The sequence below is a fragment of the Capricornis sumatraensis genome, chromosome 3, assembly GCF_032405125.1.
Source record: "Capricornis sumatraensis isolate serow.1 chromosome 3, serow.2, whole genome shotgun sequence".
Classification (NCBI taxonomy): Eukaryota; Metazoa; Chordata; class Mammalia; order Artiodactyla; family Bovidae; genus Capricornis; species Capricornis sumatraensis.
Genome location: NC_091071.1, coordinates 148,810,139 through 148,830,131, shown reverse-complemented (window position 1 = coordinate 148,830,131; position 19,993 = coordinate 148,810,139). Strand labels below are relative to the sequence as shown.

At 47.8% G+C, this 19,993-nt stretch overlaps 1 protein-coding gene across 1 annotated transcript in view; it reads left to right on the top strand.

The window, feature by feature from the left end:
* Positions 1–19,407, top strand: part of MARCHF4 (membrane associated ring-CH-type finger 4) — a 119,786-nt gene extending 100,379 nt beyond the window's left edge. The window contains exon 4 of the mRNA XM_068969550.1: positions 19,040–19,407. Within this exon, the coding sequence (XP_068825651.1) occupies positions 19,040–19,407 (368 nt within the window). The remainder of the gene's footprint in view (positions 1–19,039) is intronic.
* The last annotated feature ends 586 nt before the right edge of the window (positions 19,408–19,993 follow it).

Below are 19,993 nucleotides of genomic sequence, written 5' to 3'. Positions count from 1 at the left end.
TTGCTCCCTTTTTTTTCTTTTCAGCTTTCCGTAAGTCTATTAATACCCAAGATTTCTCTAATCTAGTGGTTTTCAAAGTGGATGTAGTTCAGGGGTTCCATGCACAACTTCAAGAGCCACTTTAAGGAGTGGGGAATGAGATGCTCTACAGACAGGCTCTGAGTCTTCATCCCTGCTTCCCCCCTAGCTTCTGTACTTTCACTGATTTACATAGGTGTCTGTTCCCGGGTAAGGTTTTGCTTTAAAGCTTTCAGTGTTTTAGAAGAAGGTTAGAATCCCACCATTGTAAGTTTCTGCTTGCTCCCTTACCCCATTCCCAAATGTATGTTCCCTCCTCTTCCATTATATTAGGCTGGCTGGTGGAGGGTTTTTGTTTTTTTCCAGCAGATGACTGTGGCTGTCAACTCTGGAGTCTTCATCCAAATGACTGAGGAGGTGGGGAATGGCCCTGGTTTTCTCTGAGTGAAGGAAGCATGCTTAAGCCCTGGTCATACCTCCTATCCTGGACCTTTCAGGTTACCCCCTAGGCTATAGTGCCAACAGCACCGGAGCGCCACAGTGGTCCTCTCTGGGCATTAGTTTGTATTTCTATCAAATAGGCTACACTGCTCTGTTTGGCAAGAAAACATCTATCAGCTAGAATTGGGCTGAGAGGGTGTTCATTTTCTTCAGGGTCTTTTAATAGTAGGGATCACAGAGGCTTGCATACAGATTGCAGCAGCGAGACTAGTGACGCTGGCACTTGTAAACCTATCTAAGCGTCTTGCTGCCTCTCCATGCTGGCTAAACCAGTACGTCAACTCCCAAGTTCAAGAGCCTTTTAATTACAGCACCTAGGCAGTGAAAGAAACAGACTGCCCAGGCTTGGAGGCCTATAGAAGAGAGAGGACTGTGAATGGGGAGCAATTTGACATTGAGGCATTCTAATTTAGTTCCCTCTCCCACCAGACTCCCTTCCTACCCCTGCTGAGGCACGAGTTGTTGATGCCAAAAACCAGGTGCGTCTCCATATGGAGGTGTGTGGCTCTGGCAAGAAGAGGGAAGCAGTGGAAGCCTTCCTGTAGGGCCCTTCCAGCTGCCCTTCATTCTCCTTCAGGCGGGCCTTTGATGGGTCCCTGGAGTGCATGTCTATGAGACACACTTCCCTGTCATGTGGTGTATTCGTCAGCTTTGGCTGCAGTAACAAACAGCTCCGAAATTGCACTGCCTCACAGTAAGCATTTACATCCCATTCGTGGGTCCACAAGATGATTTGGTTCTGCCAGGCTTGGCTGGACTTAGCTTCTGAGACTGTGTTGGGCTCAAGCCTGAGTGTCTCCTTATGATGGGGCCCAGGCTAAAGGGGCAGGAACTACTGGGGTGTAGTCTTCCCACCAAGAGCAGGAGCACAAGAGGATGAGTGAAACTCACAGAGCTTCTCAGAGCTTCCGCTCAGTACTGACACCCTGGCCCTTCTGCCCACGGGCTATGGGCCAATGATGTCACCAATAAGCTCCTGCCCTGGAGGCCAGCATGAGAGAGAGAGAGAGGAGCATAAAAACCATCTCCCAATCAGGGCTCCAGAGATTTGAAAACTGGGAAAACTGGACATAGAAGAGACTTGGTCATGGGACCAATCAAGACAACTCCCTTGTTTGGAAGTTGAGAGAACAGGGGGCCCACAGAAGGGGAGTGATCAGCTCACGATTGCTCAGCTGAGACTAGAAGCAAGGTCTCCCAGCTGGCCACCCAGGGCTCTTTCTATTATCCCCTGGCATCAGAGAGCAGGGCTCCTGCCGCAGCACTGGGAAACCTACAGATGCCACCTGAGACTTCAGTGCACATGGGCCCATGTACAGGAGGGGCTGCCATGGCAGGCTACACCCTGGCTCCGAGCCACCCAGCACCCCCACTCTGGCCTGCCTGGAGCTCTGGTCTCTCCTCCTCATGGTGTCTCTGAGTAGGGCTCCGGGACCATCTCCTTCTCTGTCTCTTCCTTGGCTCCTCTATCTGCCTGCCTGCCTGCTCCCCACCCCTGGCCCACTTTTTCTCCCATCTTGTATACATGTGACCCTCAGTCACGCCAATTATGGGAAAAGCAGAGTGAGCCAAATGCTGAGAGTTTTCACATTGTTTTCCTTCCTTCCAAGCCTTCAGGAAAACATCCTTCCCAGGGCACAGCCCCACCATGAGCTATCCAGTCATCTGCTGTGACACCCACTGACTGCTTGGAAACTGTTATCAGATGGAAGGGGAATGCATAGGGACCCTCATCTTTTTTAGTGCCATCCAAAAGTGGCCACATGTATTTACAGTTAGACTATCTCACCTGTGAAAATTTAAAAAGGGAAAAGAGATATGTGCTCTGGGCTTCCTTGGTGGCTCAGTGGTAAAGAATCCACCTGTAATGTAGGAGACCTGAGCTTGATCCCTGGGTCAGGAAGATCCCCTGGAGAAAGAAATGGCAACCCACTCCAGTATTCTTGCCTGGAGAATCCCATGGACAGAGGAGCCCCGAGGTTGCAAAGAGTCCATGGGGTTGCAAAGAGTCAGACACAACTGAAGCAACTGAGCACACTTGTGTGCAAAATGTGCTCTCGATAAAAAAGAGGGAGGTGACAGGCAGGAGCTGGAGTGCACAGATTCTTGTGGTGGTTGCGATGATGATGATTTTGATGATGGTGATGACCAATGTATGGATGTGAGAGTTGGACTGTGAAGAAAGCTGAGCGCCAAAGAATTGATGCTTTTGAACTGTGGTGTTGGAGAAGACTCTTGAGAGTCCCTTGGACTGCAAGGAGATCCAACCAGTCCATTCTGAAGGAGATCAGCCCTGGGATTTCTTTGGAAGCAATGATGCTGAAGCTGAAGCTCCAGTATTTTGGCCGCCTCATTTGAAGAGTTGACTCGTTGGAAAAGACTGATGCTGGGAGGGATTGGGGGCAGGAGGAGAAGGGGACGACCGAGGACGAGATGGCTGGATGGCATCACTGACTCAATGCACATGAGTTTAGGTGAACTCCGGGAGTTGGTGATGGACAGGGAGGCCTGGCGTGCTGCGATTCATGGGGTTGCAAAGAGTCGGACACGACTAAGCAACTGAACTGAACTGATGACCAATAGTAAGGATGATGGCTTTAAGGATGAAATATAAGTAACAGTCATTTTTCTGCTGTGTTCTGGCCAGTTGAAGAGAAGCACACAGCACTGCACAAGTAGATGTAAAAATAGCTTTTTAAGAGCTCCCTGGAAGGGATAATTGGGTGGCATCTCTTTATTTTTAAGCTCAGCTAGACATTCAGACTCATGGAACTACCAGGGAGCGTGTTTGGCACCAGATTCACTTAGAGGACCGTAGACAGGAAACAGGCTCCTCAGGTGGGTGCAGCTTGCTCCTGCAGATGAGTCCTCATCTGTTTTAGTTCAGGCCCACTCTCTGAGCCCCCAGGTGATAGCTCAGAAACAGGGAGATGAGATCCACAACAGCGCGTCCCTCTTGGCCCAGTTTTCAGGATTCCCACAAAAGTCAGACATATTCACAAGAGTCAACGGACTAAGAAAGCCCAATGCTACAGCCTCCCAGCAGTATTCATAGTAAAGCACTCACCAATCAGGGGTCACCTCCAACTCAGGACATGTTACAACCCAGCTGATACTGCACTTTCATCAGGTTCCCAGGAGAGACAAACCAGAATGCCAACACGGTCTGTTCTTACAGAAGGAGAGTGTGCCATTACACTCCTCTTTATCCTTGGGGAAGGGAAAATGAGTGTAGCCCTGTGTTAGCTTAACAGGTGGAGTAAGAAAGAAGTGAGAATATGGTATTCCCTGCGAGCTCAGAGGGTAAAAAATATGCCTGTAGGGCAGTAGACGCGGGTTCGATTCCTATGTTGGGAAGCTCCCCTTGGAGAAGGAAATGGCCATTCATTCCAGTATTCTTGCCTGGAAAATTCCATGGACAGAGGAGCCTGGTGGCCTACAGTCCATGGGATCACAAGAGTCAGACACGACTTAGCGACTAAGCTTTAGCCTAAGAAAGCGATAAGACACTTGTTAAAATAATTCCTTGAATTTTCTCTACTTTTCAGACACCTTGGTCTATTCCTTGAGACTGTTAAATGGCCTCAGATAGTAAAAATTTGAGTAAACATAATGCATAGGCTTAATTCATCCTTAAAAATAACTTCTCTATCAGAGTGGTGTGCTAAGGAAAAGCTGATGAGAGTGCAAGGGACGCATGAGAAACTCACTGCGTCAACACCAGCTCAGGGGGTATTCTCTGCCATGAAGCTAAGAGGATGCAAAGTCTGAGACATCGGCTTGCTGCTCGTGAAGCCGCATCAGCCCCATCCATGGCTGTGTCCACCTGGCTGACCTTCTGGTGAATCAGTGAAAGCAATGGCTCTCAGGCAATGACCTCTAATTCTCACCAAAGGATTTTGCCTGGAATGGTTGCCAGGAAGGTCTGGGTTCTCTATTTAATGCAGCATGGGTTCAGGGCTGTGGACAGTGACTCTGGACTTGGTCGTATCAGAAGTTGTACATTCTGGAACACAGGCCACCTCTACAGATTAAGCATCTCTTGGCTTAGAGTCCTAAGTCCTGAGACCAGTCTCTGCCACAGTAAAAGCCAGATGTAACTTGCTGTAGACAGAACAATCCAACAAACCCCTGCAACAGAGAGGAACTGAGAAAGGGGCCAAGAACGCTAAAAGATAATCAGGGGAAAAATTATCCCTATTGAACAGGTGAGGGTAGGCTTAAAGCAGGTGGGCACCAGATCACATAACTAAGCAAATGGTAGAGCTGAGGATTGGACCATGACCCTCTGGCTTCAATTCCTGAGTGCTTTCTACTGCCTGTTTCATCTCTGATTGCTCTGTGAAATTGCAAATGCAGAGCTTGGATGGGGAGGCAGGTCGAGGGAAAATTGGTCCAGTAATATCTTGACTCATAGAGTTAATGGCTGGTGGCAATAAGAACTTCAGTGAGCGCCAGCTGCTCCTGTCCTGTATTCAGGGATTTGGAAATTAACCATTGCTGTACCTCCCTTTGGATCAGTGCTATTCTGACATCAACTGAGAGAGAGGCTTGAGAAGTTGAGATGAAATTTGGGTGGTTTGTTTCCCTGTGACACTCTCGTGAAAGGTCCTTGGAACATGGGGAGCTAAATCCACTGGTTAACATGAAATTAGGGAATCCGTTCCTTCATTCAGAAATATTTATTGAGGACTTCCCTGGTGGCCCAGTGGTTAACACTCAGCTTCCTGGGCTTCCCTGGTGGCTCAGATGGTAAAGACTCTGAGCTTCCACTGAAGAGGGCATGGGTTCGATCCCCAGTTGGGGAACTAAGATCCCACATGCTCCAGGGCTAAAAAATATTGTTGAGAGAGCACTCCCAATGAGAGTCATCCACTCTCAAGGACTGTACATTTCACTGGGAAGGCAGACAAGTTAATTACTGAGGCTAGGACACAGGGTGAGCACAGAAAATGATTGAATCAGAGTAAGCTCCGGGCGGTCAGATCCATTCATTCAGTAGCATTTGTTAGCTGCCTAATTTCGGTCATGAAACTAGGGAACTTTAACAGAGATGTGAATGAGTCCCAGTCCCTGCCCTTGAGGAGCTCACAGTCTACAAATAAATTACAACAGAACAGGAGCTTTTACAAGACACAGAGAAAGGTAGAACAGAGCAGAGAGCAGTTAACTCTTCTTCGGAGGTATTCAAGACTGCTGTATTTAAAATGGATAGCCAACAAGGTGGAGAAGGAAATGGCAACCCACTCCAGTATTCTTGCCTGGGAAATCTCATGGACAGAAGAGCCAGGTAGGTGGGCTACAGTCCATGGGGTCGCAGAGTCGGACACAACTTAGCGACTGAGCCCACAACCAACAAGGCCCTACCGTGTAGCATATGGAACTCTGCTCAAAGTTATGTGGTAGCCTGGATGGGAGAGGAGTTTGGGGGAGAATGGATACATGTATATGTATGGCTGAGTCCGTTTGCTGTCCACCTGAAACTGTCACAGCATTGTTCATTGGCTATGCCCCAGTACAAAATAAAAAGTTTAATTAAAAAAGAAGGGTTTCTAAAGGAAGGAACCCTATCCTTGAGCTAGTTTTGAAAGATATGTCAAAATTTGTCCAGAACAGCGGAGAAGAACTTTCCAGGCAGAGTGTGGTAGAGGCAGAGACAAGAGAGAACAATGTGTGCTTAGAAAGCATTGAGCAGCTTTGTATGGCTCAGTGCAAAGAGCCAGGATGGGGAGGTAGGTCATGGGATGGGGAGGTTGGCAAGAAGCAAATCTCACAGCTGATGAATCATGCACGAAGCAGCTCAGACACCCCTGTTGGTGAGGGGAGGCATTTTAAAGATTTTATACAGAGAAGTATGATCAGATGTGTGTTTTAAAGAGAGAGCTCTAGCAGGTTTCGGTAGATTGGATCACAGAGCTGGACAGACTAGACATTGGGAGAAGCCAGCTGGAAAATGCTTATAATAGAGTGAGAAAGAAGTAAAGAGATGCAAAGCAGCGATGGTGGGGAAGAAGTGTGTGGGGTGACCTTGAGAAGTATACAGGATGTGGGCTTGATACGGTGGTCTGAACTCCTTCAGACTGGTGGCAACCCCGGGACGCTCGCTTGAGTGGGGACCAGGCACCATTCTTTGAGCATGAGAATCGGGTGGGCAGTGGGTAAAACAATGAGGAACTAAAGGGGACATCTTCAAGAAAGGCAGCACAGAAAGAAAGGACCATTCTAAATCTAAAATCCAGGCAGAGAGGCAAGAGGCAGTTTCTAAGTCATGAGTTGGCAGTAGAAGAGATGCCAGACACATGGAAGACATTATGGGCTGCAAAGAGGAGAATGAAGGGTCAGGAAGGTGTCTCTTTGCTGGGCTAGAAAGAGGGAAAAGCTTTTTTCTTTTTTTTTTTTAGTGAACAGGTGGTCCCCTCCTGTGATATAGAAGAAGATACTGAGGGCACTGAACCATTTCTGACAACTCCTGGTAACTGATGGGGAGATGAGATGGTAAGGAAAGCAGGCAGTTGAAGACAGATTTGGAAGGCAACAGTAAGAGGTGTTTGAAGCTGTGAATTTTGAATAGGTAACTTAGGAGGACTGTTCAGGGAGTCGGTGACTAAGAACAGAGACCTAGGGAACATTAAACACCTAAAGGGATGAAAGGAGACAGAGATGAGAAAATAGCGGGAGGGACTGAGCCCCAGACCTCAGAGTCTGGGTCTCCGGAATGATGGGGGTGGCGCTACATAGTGCTCTGGGGCAGCACGACGCCCACTTCCTTACTGAATGGGACCCTAAGTGGTTTGCATAACCTCTCTGCTTTTGTTTTCTCCCTTGTGAGGAGGAATAAGAATACTGTCCTCAGAGAGTTGTCGAGAGGACTGGATAAGATGGCACGTGTGAAGAGCAGGCATTATACATATCAGTGACCAGGTCAGGGTAGATTTTCCCTAGGCTAAGTTGCTTCAGTCGTGTCCAACTCCGTGCAACCCCATAGACGGCAGCCCACCAGACTCCCTCGTCCCTGGGATTCTCCAGGCAAGAACACTGGAGTGGGTCGTCATTTCCTTCTCCAATGCATGCAAGTGAAAAGTGAAAGTGAAGTCACTCGGTCATGTCTGAGCCTCAGCGACCCCATGGACTACAGCCTTCCAGGCTCCTCCATCCATGAGATTTTCCAGGCAAGAGTACTGGAGTGGGGTGCCATTGCCTTCTCCAGATTCTCCCTAGGCACTTGATAAAGATTTGCCAAAATGGTGAAAGGTTTGCCACAGCCTGGAGTCCTCCCATAACTGAGAATCTGCCGTTATTTGGAGAAGTGCCTCTTCTGGAAAGTTTTGGCTCCCTCACCCGCATTCCCGAAATGAGAAGATCTGATTACATTGAACGTCCTCGTCCCACCTGCCCCCTCTTCCGTCATCTCTAATGACGCTATCTTCCCTGGCGGAGAAGCTGACAGAGCCTCCCAGGAAACAAATGGGACGTTCTCTGCTCCAGTGGGTCAAGTTATTAGGATTTAACAAGAGCAAATTAATTAAGGTCCCTGGCACCAAAAACATTTTTTTTTTCACTCCACAGACCCAAGAGATTGGCCACCAAGAAGTCAACTCTGCAAAAATGAGGCCCGCGTCCTTCTCATGTTTGTTTTGCTCTTGTGAGTGGAAGCGGGTCAGGGGACGGAAAGCAAGAGAGATTCTGAAACTCCAAATCTTTAAAACAGAGGGCTAGGGTAATGGATGGAATTATAAAAAATATTTCTCTTTTGTCGTTGCTGTTGAAACTTCTCTGTGTGCAGTCCAGTGAGTAATTTTCCTCTGATTTAGAGGTACCTGGTTCTTACCTTCGGAGATGAAGTTCAAATCCCAGTTTATAGCAAGCACGCAGGGGGTGGGGAGAGCAGGGCTGTGGAAACATTGTTTTTCAAACTTAGTTCTAATTCACATTAACATAAAAAGCACATATATGCCACAAAGATTCCTTCTTTTCCTCCTTCCTTCTGGATAGGAATGACCCCACCTGTCCAACCTCTTGTGCTTAATCGCTCAGTGACCTCTGACTCTTTTCTTCCCTATGGACTGTAGCCCACCAGGCTCCTCTGTCCATAGGGATTCTTCAGGCAAGAGTACTGTGGGTAGCGTTCCCTTCTCCAAGGGATCTTCCCAACCCAGGGATCAAACCCAAGTCTGTAACATTGCAGGCGGATTCCTTATCAGCTGAGCTACCAGGGAAGCCCCATTCAACCTCTTAATTCCCTGAAAATATGGAAGGGGCAGGCTGGTGCAGCAGAAGAGACTAGAAGACCTAGGTCTGATGATCAGATTAGCTAACAGCTACCTCTGTGACCCGGGACAAGTTATTTCCTCTCTCTACAACTCAGTTGACTCATCTATAAAATGAGAGGGTTGAACCTGATACCTACAAGGTTCTTTCAGATCTGGCAATCCAGGATTTTGGAATCACTTCCACTGTGAGAGGTCATGATGACTCTCAGAGATTTGCAGTTGTGACCTTGTGAATTCCCATATTGTTGGGCCAAGCCAAACAACCAGTAGAATCCACCACGTACATGGGCCAGACGATGCGCAGACCATAATCTGTTACCTCTTTGTGGCTTATCCAGCTTTCTGGATTAACTTAAAAAAAAAAAACTTTTTGTTTTGTAATGGGGTATAAAGCATCACCCAGTGTTCTCGCCTGGAGAATCCCAGGGATGGGGGAGCCTGGTGGGCTGCTGTCTACGGGGTCGAACAGAGTCAGACACGACTGAAGTGACTTAGCAGCAGCAGTATAAAGCATCACTATGAACAAAGCTAGTGGAGGTGATGGAATTCCAGTTGAGCTATTTCAAATCCTGAAAGATGATGCTGTGAAAGTGCTGCACTCAACATGCCAGCAAATTTGAAAAACTCAGCAGTGGCCACACGAATGGAAAACATCACTTTTCATTCCAATCCCAAAGAAACGCAATGCCAAAGAATGCTCAAACTACCGCACAATTGTACTCATCTCAGACGCTAGTAAAGTCATGCTCAAAATTCTTCAAGCCAGGCTTCAGCAATACGTGAACCGTGAACTTTCAGATGTTCAGGCTGGTTTTAGAAAAGGCAGAGAAACCAGAGATCAAATTGCCAACATCCACTGGATCATGGAAAAAGCAAGAGAGTTCCAGAAAAACATCTATTTTTGCTTTATTGACTATGCCAAAGCCTTTAACTGTGTGGATCACAATAAACTAGAAAATTCTGAAAGAGATGGGAATACCAGACCACCTGACCTGCCTCTTGAGAAACCTATATCCAGGTCAGGAAGCAACAGTTAGAACTGGAGATGGGACAACAGACTGGTTCCAAATAGGAAAAGGAGTACATCAAGGCTGTATATTGTCACCCTGCTTATTTAACTTCTATGCAGAGTACATCATGAGAAATGCTGGGCTGGAAGCAGCACAAGCTGGACTCAAGATTGCCGGGAGAAATCTCAATAAACTCAGATAAGCAGATGACACCACCCTTATGGCAGAAAAGGAAGAGGAACTAAAAAGCCTCTTGAAGTGAAAGAGGAGAGTGAAAAAGTTGGCTTAAAGCTCAACATTCAGAAAATGAAGATCATGGCATCTGGTCCCATCACTTCATGGCAAATAGATGGGGAAACAGTGGAAACAGTGTCAGACTTCATTTTTTGGGGCTCCAAAATCACTGCAGATGGTGACTGCAGCCATCAAATTAAAAGACGCTTACTCCTTGGAAAGTTATGACCAACCTAGAAAGCAAAGTCACTCAGTCGTGCCCCACTCTTTATGACCCCATGGATAGTAGCCTGAACGAAGCTCCTCCATCCATGGGATATTCAAGGCAAGAGTACTGGAGTGGGTTGCCATTTCCTTCTCCAGGGAATCTTCCCAACCCAGGGATCAAACCCAGGTCTCTCACACTGTAGACAGATGCTTTACCATCTGAGCCATGACCAACCTAGACAGCATATTCAAAAGCAGAGACATTACTTTGCCAACAAAGGTCCATCTAATCAAGGCTATGGTTTTTCCAGTGGTCATGTATGGATGTGAGAGCTGGACTGTGAAGAAAGCTGAGCACCGAAGAATTGATGCTTTTGAACTGTGCTGTTGGAGAAGACTCTTGAGTGTCCCTTGGACTGCAAGGAGATCCAACCAGTCCATTCTAAAGGAAGTCAGTCCTGGGTGTTCATTGGAAGGATTGATGCTGAAACTCCAGTACTTTGGCCACCTCATGCGAAGAGTTGACTCGTTGGAAAAGACTCTGATGCTGGGAGGGATTAGGGGCAGGAGGAGAAGGGGATGACAGAGGATGAGATGGCTGGATGGCATCCCTGACTGGATGGACGTGAGTTTGAGTGAGCTCCGGGAGTTGGTGATAGACAGGCAAGCCTGGAGTGCTGCGATTCATGGGGTCACAAAGAGTCGGACACGACTGAGCGACTGAACTGAATTGAACTGAATAGCCAATTAACAATGTTGCGATAGTTTCAAGTGAACAGCAAAGAGACTCAGCCATACATATACATGTATCCATTCTCCCTCAAGAGCTTCCCAGGTGGCTCAGCAGTAAAGAATCTGCCTGCCACTGCAGGAGACAACGCAGGAGACTCGGTTTCCATACCTGGGTTGGGAAGATCCCCTGGAGGAGGGAATGGCTACCCGCTCCAATATTCTTTCTTGGAGAATTTCATGGACAGAGGGGCCTGGTGGACTACAGTGCATGGGGGCAGAGTCGGACATGAATGAGCAACTGAGCATTCTCCCCCAAACTCCCCTCCCATTCAGACTGCCACATGACACTGAGCAGAGTTCCATGTGCTATACCGGAGGTGCTTGTCGGCTTGGATTAACTCTTAACTTGTAATCTTCGCCTTCTTCCTTTAGCCCCTCCCTTTCACCCCACCCCCACTTCCTGCGCCTGGTCACCTCTCTCCACACCTGAGCTGCTGGATGTGCAGAGGATGAAGATGATGATTTAGAAGCAGACACACCAAGCGAGCACTGTTCCCCTCAAAGGAGACCCCTTGGGAGGCAATGCAGTTATTCCAGTTGTGCTGACAGGGCTCAGAATATTTTAGGAACGCCTATTAGGAACTGCCTCCAGTGCCTGCAGCACAGTTTTTAGAACACATTCAGAAATGGCAAGTCTGTTCATTGATGATGGGTTTTGACTAGAAATAGTCGCAATCTGGTAAATAATGTGTATGCTCAGGCCAGCGAATCTATTTTGGGAACCATAGGAAATGTGCCATTGAGCCACAACTGCCTTTCTCTGTGGCCCCTAACATGCCCCAGAGGTATTGTAACTCCAGCAAATAGAAAAGTAAGCTTCCAAATTCAGTGTTTCAACCCAATAGTAATTCCTGTGAGTTGTGGGTGGCAGTGGGGTGTGGGTTTCTCCTCCACACAGTGATTCAGAGACCCAAGACCCTTCCATCTTGTGGCTCCACAGTCCTCTAGGCTTTTGAATCTTCTATCTCTGGCTGATAGAAAATACAAGAGAGCATGGTAAGGCAAACACACACACGCACACACAGACACTTTTCCCTTCTGTACCCATTTCTTAAATCTTGACTTGACTCATGCTCACATTCAGTGCCAGGCACCTGGCTCCACCTGAGTGCAAAGGGCTCTCTGAGCTCAGCTTCCTGTTTTGTAAAGTGAAGATAACATCACCTTCTTCACTGGGTTTGTGTGATAAGTTGACCCTATTTGCAAAGCCCTTTTAATGATAGGACCGAATAAGCATTCAATAAATATTGACTCTCATCACCATCACCATCATTCCTGACCTCCACCATCGCCACCCAGAGTGGTGGAGATATGTGGTCCTTTTAGTATTTGTTCAGAGAGAAGAGTGCTAAGCCTCCCAAAAACTCATGAAAGAAGTCTATAGTCTCTTAGGGCATAACTTCACGAATACTTCCAGAAATGGACCTCTCAGTTATACCAGTGCAAGGATATTTGGGATGCATGAAGAATCAGCTGGTGTACAGAGCTCCTCTCAGGTCTAGCCTGTTATTCATCTATAAACAATGACTCAGACCAGGGGCTGGGAAGGACAGTTAGGAGACAGCAGAGCAGGTGCTTGTGGCTGGGAATGGGGTTGGCAATAAAGGAGTAGGAAGATGAGGGAGGAGATGAGAGTGGACTTTTTCTGTTCTGCAGTTTCCCCAAAGCAATCAAAACCGTGCAGTATCGAGTGTAAATGTGTGCCTGGCACAGTGCAGCATCAGAGCAAAGGATTCATCGCTTCATTCAGTCTCATAGCAACCCTATTAGGAAGGGGATAGCAGCCCCACTTCCTGATGAGAAAACAGGGGCTCAGAAGGAGGAATTAACTTAGATCAAGAGACAAGGCTAGTAAGTGGCAGGTACTCTTCATGTTCAGTGCGTGTTCATCCATGAGTTGACTCTAAACTGTGGGACCCAAACACCTTTGGGTCTCGGAGAAGTATCCATTTCTTGAGTTGCCTTAGCTTCTGTGTCTGTCACATCTGGAAATTGAGTGTTTTTTTATTTACTTTTGGTTCTTTGTTTGATCATAATTCAAAGGCTTCCATGACGCAGTCTGCCAGGGAAAGGACCATGTTCTAGGCAGTGCTGCTCAAGGGTGGTCCACATCTAAAACATCACCTGAGGGTAGTGCCCAGGAATCTGTCTCCATAAGCTCCCTGATTTGGCGGCTTCCCAGGAGGTGCAGTGGTAAATAATCCACCTGCCCATGTAGGAGAGGCAGGTTCAATCCCTGGGTCAGGGAGATCCTCTGTAGAAGAAAATGGCAACCCACTCCACCATTTTTGCCTGGGAAATCCCATGGATAGAGGAGCCTGGTGATCTACAGTTCATGGGGTTTCAAAGAGTCAGACACGACTCAGCACGCACACACCACACCCTTGTAAAGTTGTGCAACCTTTATGCCACTTAAACTAGGATACTAGCAAGAGAAGAGGCGAGGGTGGCAAGTGGGATTGGTGTCACTGAAGGGGCCAGAGCTCTTCTCTATGTACTTCTCAGCTGGCCTTCGCCTGTTAATTCTGTCCTTCATGGGAACCCAATTTTTTGGGTTGCTCACAGAAGTGAGAAGTGCTTGCTCAGAGAAGTGATCAGAGAAGCACACAGTCGGTACTCAGGAAATAATACTAGCAGAATTAAGCTGTATCTCACTGCTGTGGACACAGTGAGAACCAAGGGCCAAAATTCATCACATGAAGACTGGGATTCTAGGTCAGGGAGAACTTCCTGATAGCACTGTGAGTTAGGGCAAGGGAACCGCACAGGCAGGACCACCTACTCACATGGCCACTTTTCATCCCATCCTCATGGGCTGAGCAAAGGCCCATTTCACCTGGAGGCTGGGGGAGAGCTATGGCAACAAAAAAGGGTTCTGACATCCTACAGAGCCTACAAGAAGAGGATCCCTGAAAGACGGAGAGACATTAGAAAGATGAAGGCAGCAATTCTTCTAGAGCTGTGTCTATGGAGAACAGGGTTGAGCACTTTGTTAGGTGGTTATTAGACAAATTATATGAAAAACCCCAGAAAGGGACTCAGTCAAAACACATTTGCAAGAGACATGAATGGACCTGTCATACAGAATGAAGTAAGTCAGAAAGAGAAAAATATTGTATATTAACATATATATAGAATCTAGAAAAATGTTATAGAGGATCTTCTTTGCAAAGCAGAAATAGACATACAGACATAGAGAACAAGCATCTGGATACCAAAGTGGGAAGGGGGTGGGATGAATCGGGAGATTGACATATACACACTACTGATACTATGTATAAAATAGATAACTAATGAGTACCTCCTGTATAGGCCAGGGGACTCATCTCAGCGCTCTGTGGTGACCTAAATGGAAAGGAAATCTGAAAAAGACGAGATAGATGTAAACGTACACCTGATTCACTTTGCTGTACTGTAGAAATTAACACAACACTCTAGAGCAACTATACTCCAACAACGTGAAAAAAGAATAAATGTATCCATGCCTACAGATTTCAGAGGCCTGCTAAGTACCTTTACTTTGGACTTCAAGCCTTCAGAACTATGAGACAATAAATTTCTGTTTGGTTAAAGAGAGAAAAACCAAACATACTGAGTTTCTGATATTGCCATGCATTCACATTTTCCATTTTGTTTTTCTACTACTTCTCTGCCTCCCTTCACCAATAGCCTTCTTCCCTCCTATTTAAGTTTTAGTCTCTCTTTCCCTCCATCCGTTTCCCCGTTCCTCTTCTTTCTCTCCCATATCTTCAGCTTTGCCCACTTCACCTGTCCCTATCAGATGAGCCCCACCCACTTTCCCTCATTAAAAAAACAACAACAAACAAACTCTCCTGCTCAGGGAATCAATAGGTAATTTGTCGAGCAGGAAGCAGAGAGAGAGAGAGCGCTAGGGAGTGGATGTGAATGAGGTAGTTTGTGCTTTTCCGACTATTGCCAAATACGCATTATCTACAAAAACAGGTGCACCTTCCTTCCCTTCAGCCACCTATCCATTAAAATGGTTTAATTACTTCCTGAACACTAGACAGATAATTAGGAGGTAGCATTCAGACCCAAAATTTAAGCCACCCTCTTCAATCAGGGTAAAACTGTCTGATCAAGAAGCTAATTAAGAATCAAGGAGAGTGACTCTTGTTGGAAAGAGTGAGTTTGGGGCTTTAAAAAAGATCCCGATTTCCCCTCCCAGAGGCCCCTATGTCCTCTGTCATCACCAAGGCTTCATGAAGCTCTCAATACCGTATCCGCTGCCCAAGCCTCAACCATATCTGACCCCTGTCCTTGAGGGGCTTACAATCTAGGGAAAAGAGCACAGCAGTGTTCAAACAAGACTTGTGGAGTGACTGAACCCATGAACACTGCAGTGCCGAGGGTGCACAAGCATGTATTCACAAGGTTGAAGGAAGTGGTGAGCATTAGCACGCTGGGAGACAGTGGGAAACAGGACAAAGAGGAAGTCTCCTTGTCTAGAACCAGGCAGGAGATCAAGGGGTCCCCTGGTGGTCCAAAGGAAACTTATGAGCCCCCTAAAATCATACAGACAGTCCCTGTGTCTGGTGTTTTTTCCCCTAGGAATTTGGTCCTAGCTTTCATCAGATCCTCAAAGGGGTCCATGATCCAGAGGCTTAGAAACAACTGGTCTACAGGGTAACCATCTCCTTTTATGAACCTTTGAAGACCTGTTGCACAAAGTACATTTTCAGGAGCTATTGGAGCCCTTCCTAGAGGAAAGAGTAGCAGTGGGTGGCTGTCTTGCCTCCTAGAATCACAGCGTGTTAGAGGTTGAAGAGGCTTTGAGATGTTCCCATCCAGTCACTTTGCTTGACATGGAGTTGCTGGAGTGACTCACTGCTGTTTACTCCTATGAGTCAGCTCTTCCCTGCAGGGACCAGACCAGTTGCCTCTTGATTTGTCGTTGTTCAGTCACCCAGTTGTGTCCAACTCTTTGCAACCCCATGGATTGGAGCATGCCAGACTTCCTATCCTTCCCTATCTCCTGGAGTTTGCTCACACTCATGTCCATTGGGTCAGTGAAGCCATCCAACCATCTCCTTCTTCTTCTGCCCCAAATCTTCCCCAGCATCAGGGTCTTTTCCAATGAGTCAGCTCTTCGCATCAGGTGGCCAAAGTATTGGCACCCCTCAATATATGGCTCTGCAACTGAATCCCGCTGTGCCTTCCTCCCAGTCATCTCACTCAGTGTGGGTCTGGCCTCCTTGACCACCTTCACCATATACACAACCATCCCTTTCCTGTTTTGCTCATCCCCATCTTCCTAGCTCTTCCACATGCCCTCTGGACCTCGTGGTGCACGATTGGCAACCTCTCCTCCAAGTGTTCCCTTCCTCATCCTTTAATTTTGTAATATAGCTGTCTCCTGAGGACATTGTTTCTTGCTGGCTGTCTCAAGCAGTGGCTGCCGTGTCTCTCGTACACTGTATCCTGCGGGCTCAGAGGTGGGGTGGTGTCCTCCTTGCTCCCTGTTACCGCCTCCAGACTGCCTCTTCCTTCATCTTTCAGAAGCTCCAGCCCCTCTGAAGCGAATGTCACCAGATACCAGAGTCCTTTCCCCTTCTTGATGCTGCTGGTGGCTGTGATTCACTCACTCCTCACGTCCCCCGGCTCCCACACTGCCTCCCACCTGTCCTGTCCTTGGCATCTCTGGAGATCAGTGGTTCTCAAAAGAGGTGTTACCAATCCCTGGGGATATTTTGAAAATGTATGAGGTTTTTTTTTTTTTTTTTATCTAAAGTGGTTGTGCCCCAGCATTAATATTGAAATTTGTACTATCTTGTTATAAATGACTTGCTCTTTGTTTTTCTTCACATCATCTGTTAGGGCATTATATTAATTTTTAAAAGAAACCATAGTAGCTTAGCTATCTTATATAAGTTTCATTTCAGAACAGAAAAGGGGATATTAAAATATATTTTTATAGGGACTTCCTTGGTGGTCCAGTAGTTGAGAATTTGCCTTCTAGTGCGGGAGATCTGGGTTTGATCTGTGGCCAGGAAACAAAGATCCCACATGCTGAGGGGTAACCAAGCCCTCAAGCTACAACTGGAGAAGACTGTGCTCCCCAACAGGAGAAGACGCCGAGTGCCGTGACAGGATAAAGCCTGCACGCTGCGCTGAGGGGCCCACGTGCTGCAACGAAGACTCAGCACCCCATATTTTATATCTATAGAAACTATATAAACATATATGTATGTATATTTGTTATACAAAGAGGGCATTTGGTCTGAGCATTGAGCATGGCTGATGCAGTTAATCTACCCAACTCCTTGGCTTCCTCATTATTCCTTATCTTATTCCATAACACCTTGTCCTCCAGGCTACCTCAGCCCTGCTCAAGTGGTCACTCCATAGAGCTTATCATTACCAAGAACCACCTCCCTTCAAAATCTGAACACCCCACTCTCTGATAATCACCCCTATCCTTATAGTTCACCGATTCGCAATTCTCCAAATTCATAGAGACCTCTTGACATCGACCCTATCACTTTCTACTTTCCAATTTTCATGTTCCTTATCCCTTGCTTGTTCTTACTTCCATCTTTCTGGGTCTAGACTCCCTGGGCCAACCGTTCCCTGTGGTAACCATTCCCTTTGCAGACTCCATAATTATGTCCTACTTTCTTTCCTGTCCTACTTGCTGGGAAAACAGACTCTGATGCCAAAGCCTCTGTGGTTTTTCTCCATACATGTCAGAGTCTGAAATAGTCTTGCTGGTTTGTTTTCATATTTACTGTGTCTCTATCTGCTAGAAATCCAGCCCTCTGAGGGCAGGACTCTGCCTGTCCTGCTCACTGTTATCCTAGCGCTGAGTAGATGGAAGGCACACAATTTGTGTCTAGTTTCCTGGTTGCCTCTTGCAGCTCTTTTCTGACTTTACACTGCCCCTGGCCAGAGTGCTCTCTCTCAGCTACGTGTGTATTTCTGTTGTTGCTTAGTCACTAAGTCATGTTAAGACTCTTGCAACCCCATGGACTCCTCTGTCCATGGAATTTTCCAGGCAAGAATACTGGAGTGGGTTGCCATTCCCTTCTCCAGGGGATCTTCCTGGCACAGGTATTGAACCTGGGTCTCCTGCATTGGCAGGTGGGTTCTTTACTGCTGAGCCACCAGGGAAGCCTGTGTATTTCAGTAGCATTGGGCTATTTGTTAAATAGCCAAAAGTGAGCCAGTGGGATTTTGGACATTCAGGAGGTATAGAATTACTACAGGGTTTCTTTTATGGTACGTTTGAAAGCACAGGATTCATTGAATATCTGTCTGCTAAGTGCTGGGTGCCACAGACACATGATCGCAGGAGGGAAAGCTATTTGTAACAATACTATGCCTCAGTGGACAATGAATTTGGACTTTGTCAGGCCGAGAAGTAGGAGGGGTGGGGCCAAGGACTATGTGTATGTGCCCAGCTGTGTTATGCACTCGGTGTGGCCACCTTCCACCTGCTTCCAAAGACTAGTGAGCCTAAAAATGTAGGGATGGTTACCATGCAGCCCACAGCTGAGAGGCAGGTTTGAAAAGAACAAGTCAAACCAATATAAAGTCATCTCACCCAACACCTCTGTGCTTAGTCGCTCAGTTGTGTCCAACTCTTTGTGACTTCATGGACTATAGCTTACCAGGCTCCTCTGTCCATGGGTATTCTCCAGGTAAGAATACTGAAGTGGGTTGCCATGCCCTTCTTGAGGGGATTTTCCCAAACCAGGGATCGAACCTAGGTCTCCTGCATTGCGGGCAGATTCTTTATACTGTCTGAGCCACCAGGGAAGCCCAAGAATACTGGAAGGGGTAGCCTATCCCTTCTCCAGGGGATCTTCCTGACCCAGAAATTGAACCAGGGTCTTCTGCATTGCAGATGGATTCTTTACCAGCTGAGCTACCAGGGAAGCTCCCCAACACCTCTACTCACTTACAGACAGAGGGAGGCCGGTTCCTCCCGGCAGTGACTTGCTGTCTCTTACCCACCTCTGTTTGTTTCTTCTCCCTGCTGCCCAGGCCTCATCATCCACGAGGGACCCTCTGTGTACCGCATCTTCAAACGGTGGCAGGCTGTCAACCAGCAGTGGAAAGTGCTGAACTATGACAAGGCGAAAGACCTGGAGGAGCAAAAGACAGGAGGCAGGACCAACCCCCGGACCTCCTCGTCCACCCAGGCCAACGCCCCCACCTCAGAAGAGGAGGCTGCGGGCACCCCTGCCCCTGAGGAAGGCCCTGCCCGGGGGGCCGGCCACCCCTCAGGCCCCCTGTCCGATCACCACTGTGCTTACACCATCCTGCACATCTTGAGTCACTTGCGACCTCATGAACAGCGGACCCCACAGGGCGGCAGCCGTGAGCTGGTCATGAGGGTCACTACGGTGTGAGCCTAGAGATCTGCGAGGGAGCTGTGACCAAGCACGTGCAAGGGAGACAGAGCAAGAAGAGGACGGGCCGGGAAGGGCTCGCCCCGACATGATGCCACTGCGTCTGGGGAGCAGGTGTGCAGAGGCACCCAGGGGCCAGAGGGCGGGCAGAGAGCAGTGCACCTTGAGGGCCCTGGGGCAGGGTCGGAGCTCGAGGGAGGCTGGTGCTGTGAGCGGGTGATTTTCAGCAAGTTGATTCCATTCTCCAACAAGAGGGAGGAAAACCAAGACAAACTCAACAACAAAGTGCAATACGGACTGAGTCTAACAAAACACAACGCACCCACATGTGCCCCACCCCCCGTGCTGTGCAAAACACCCGGGCAAAGTGGCAGCTGGCGGGGGGTTGGGGGGCGGGGAGAGGCTTTGTGTCTGGTGGTGGTAATGCCCACAGGCACACATGTGGGAACAAAAGCACTTGTGGCCTGCCGTGTTTTACTCCTGAGCTTGCTTTGGTTTCCTCTTGGGCTATGTTCCAGGGGCTGTTGAGGGGGGTGGGAGAGGGATGGGTGTGGGCTGGCAGGGAGGAGATACATGGTGTTTGTGA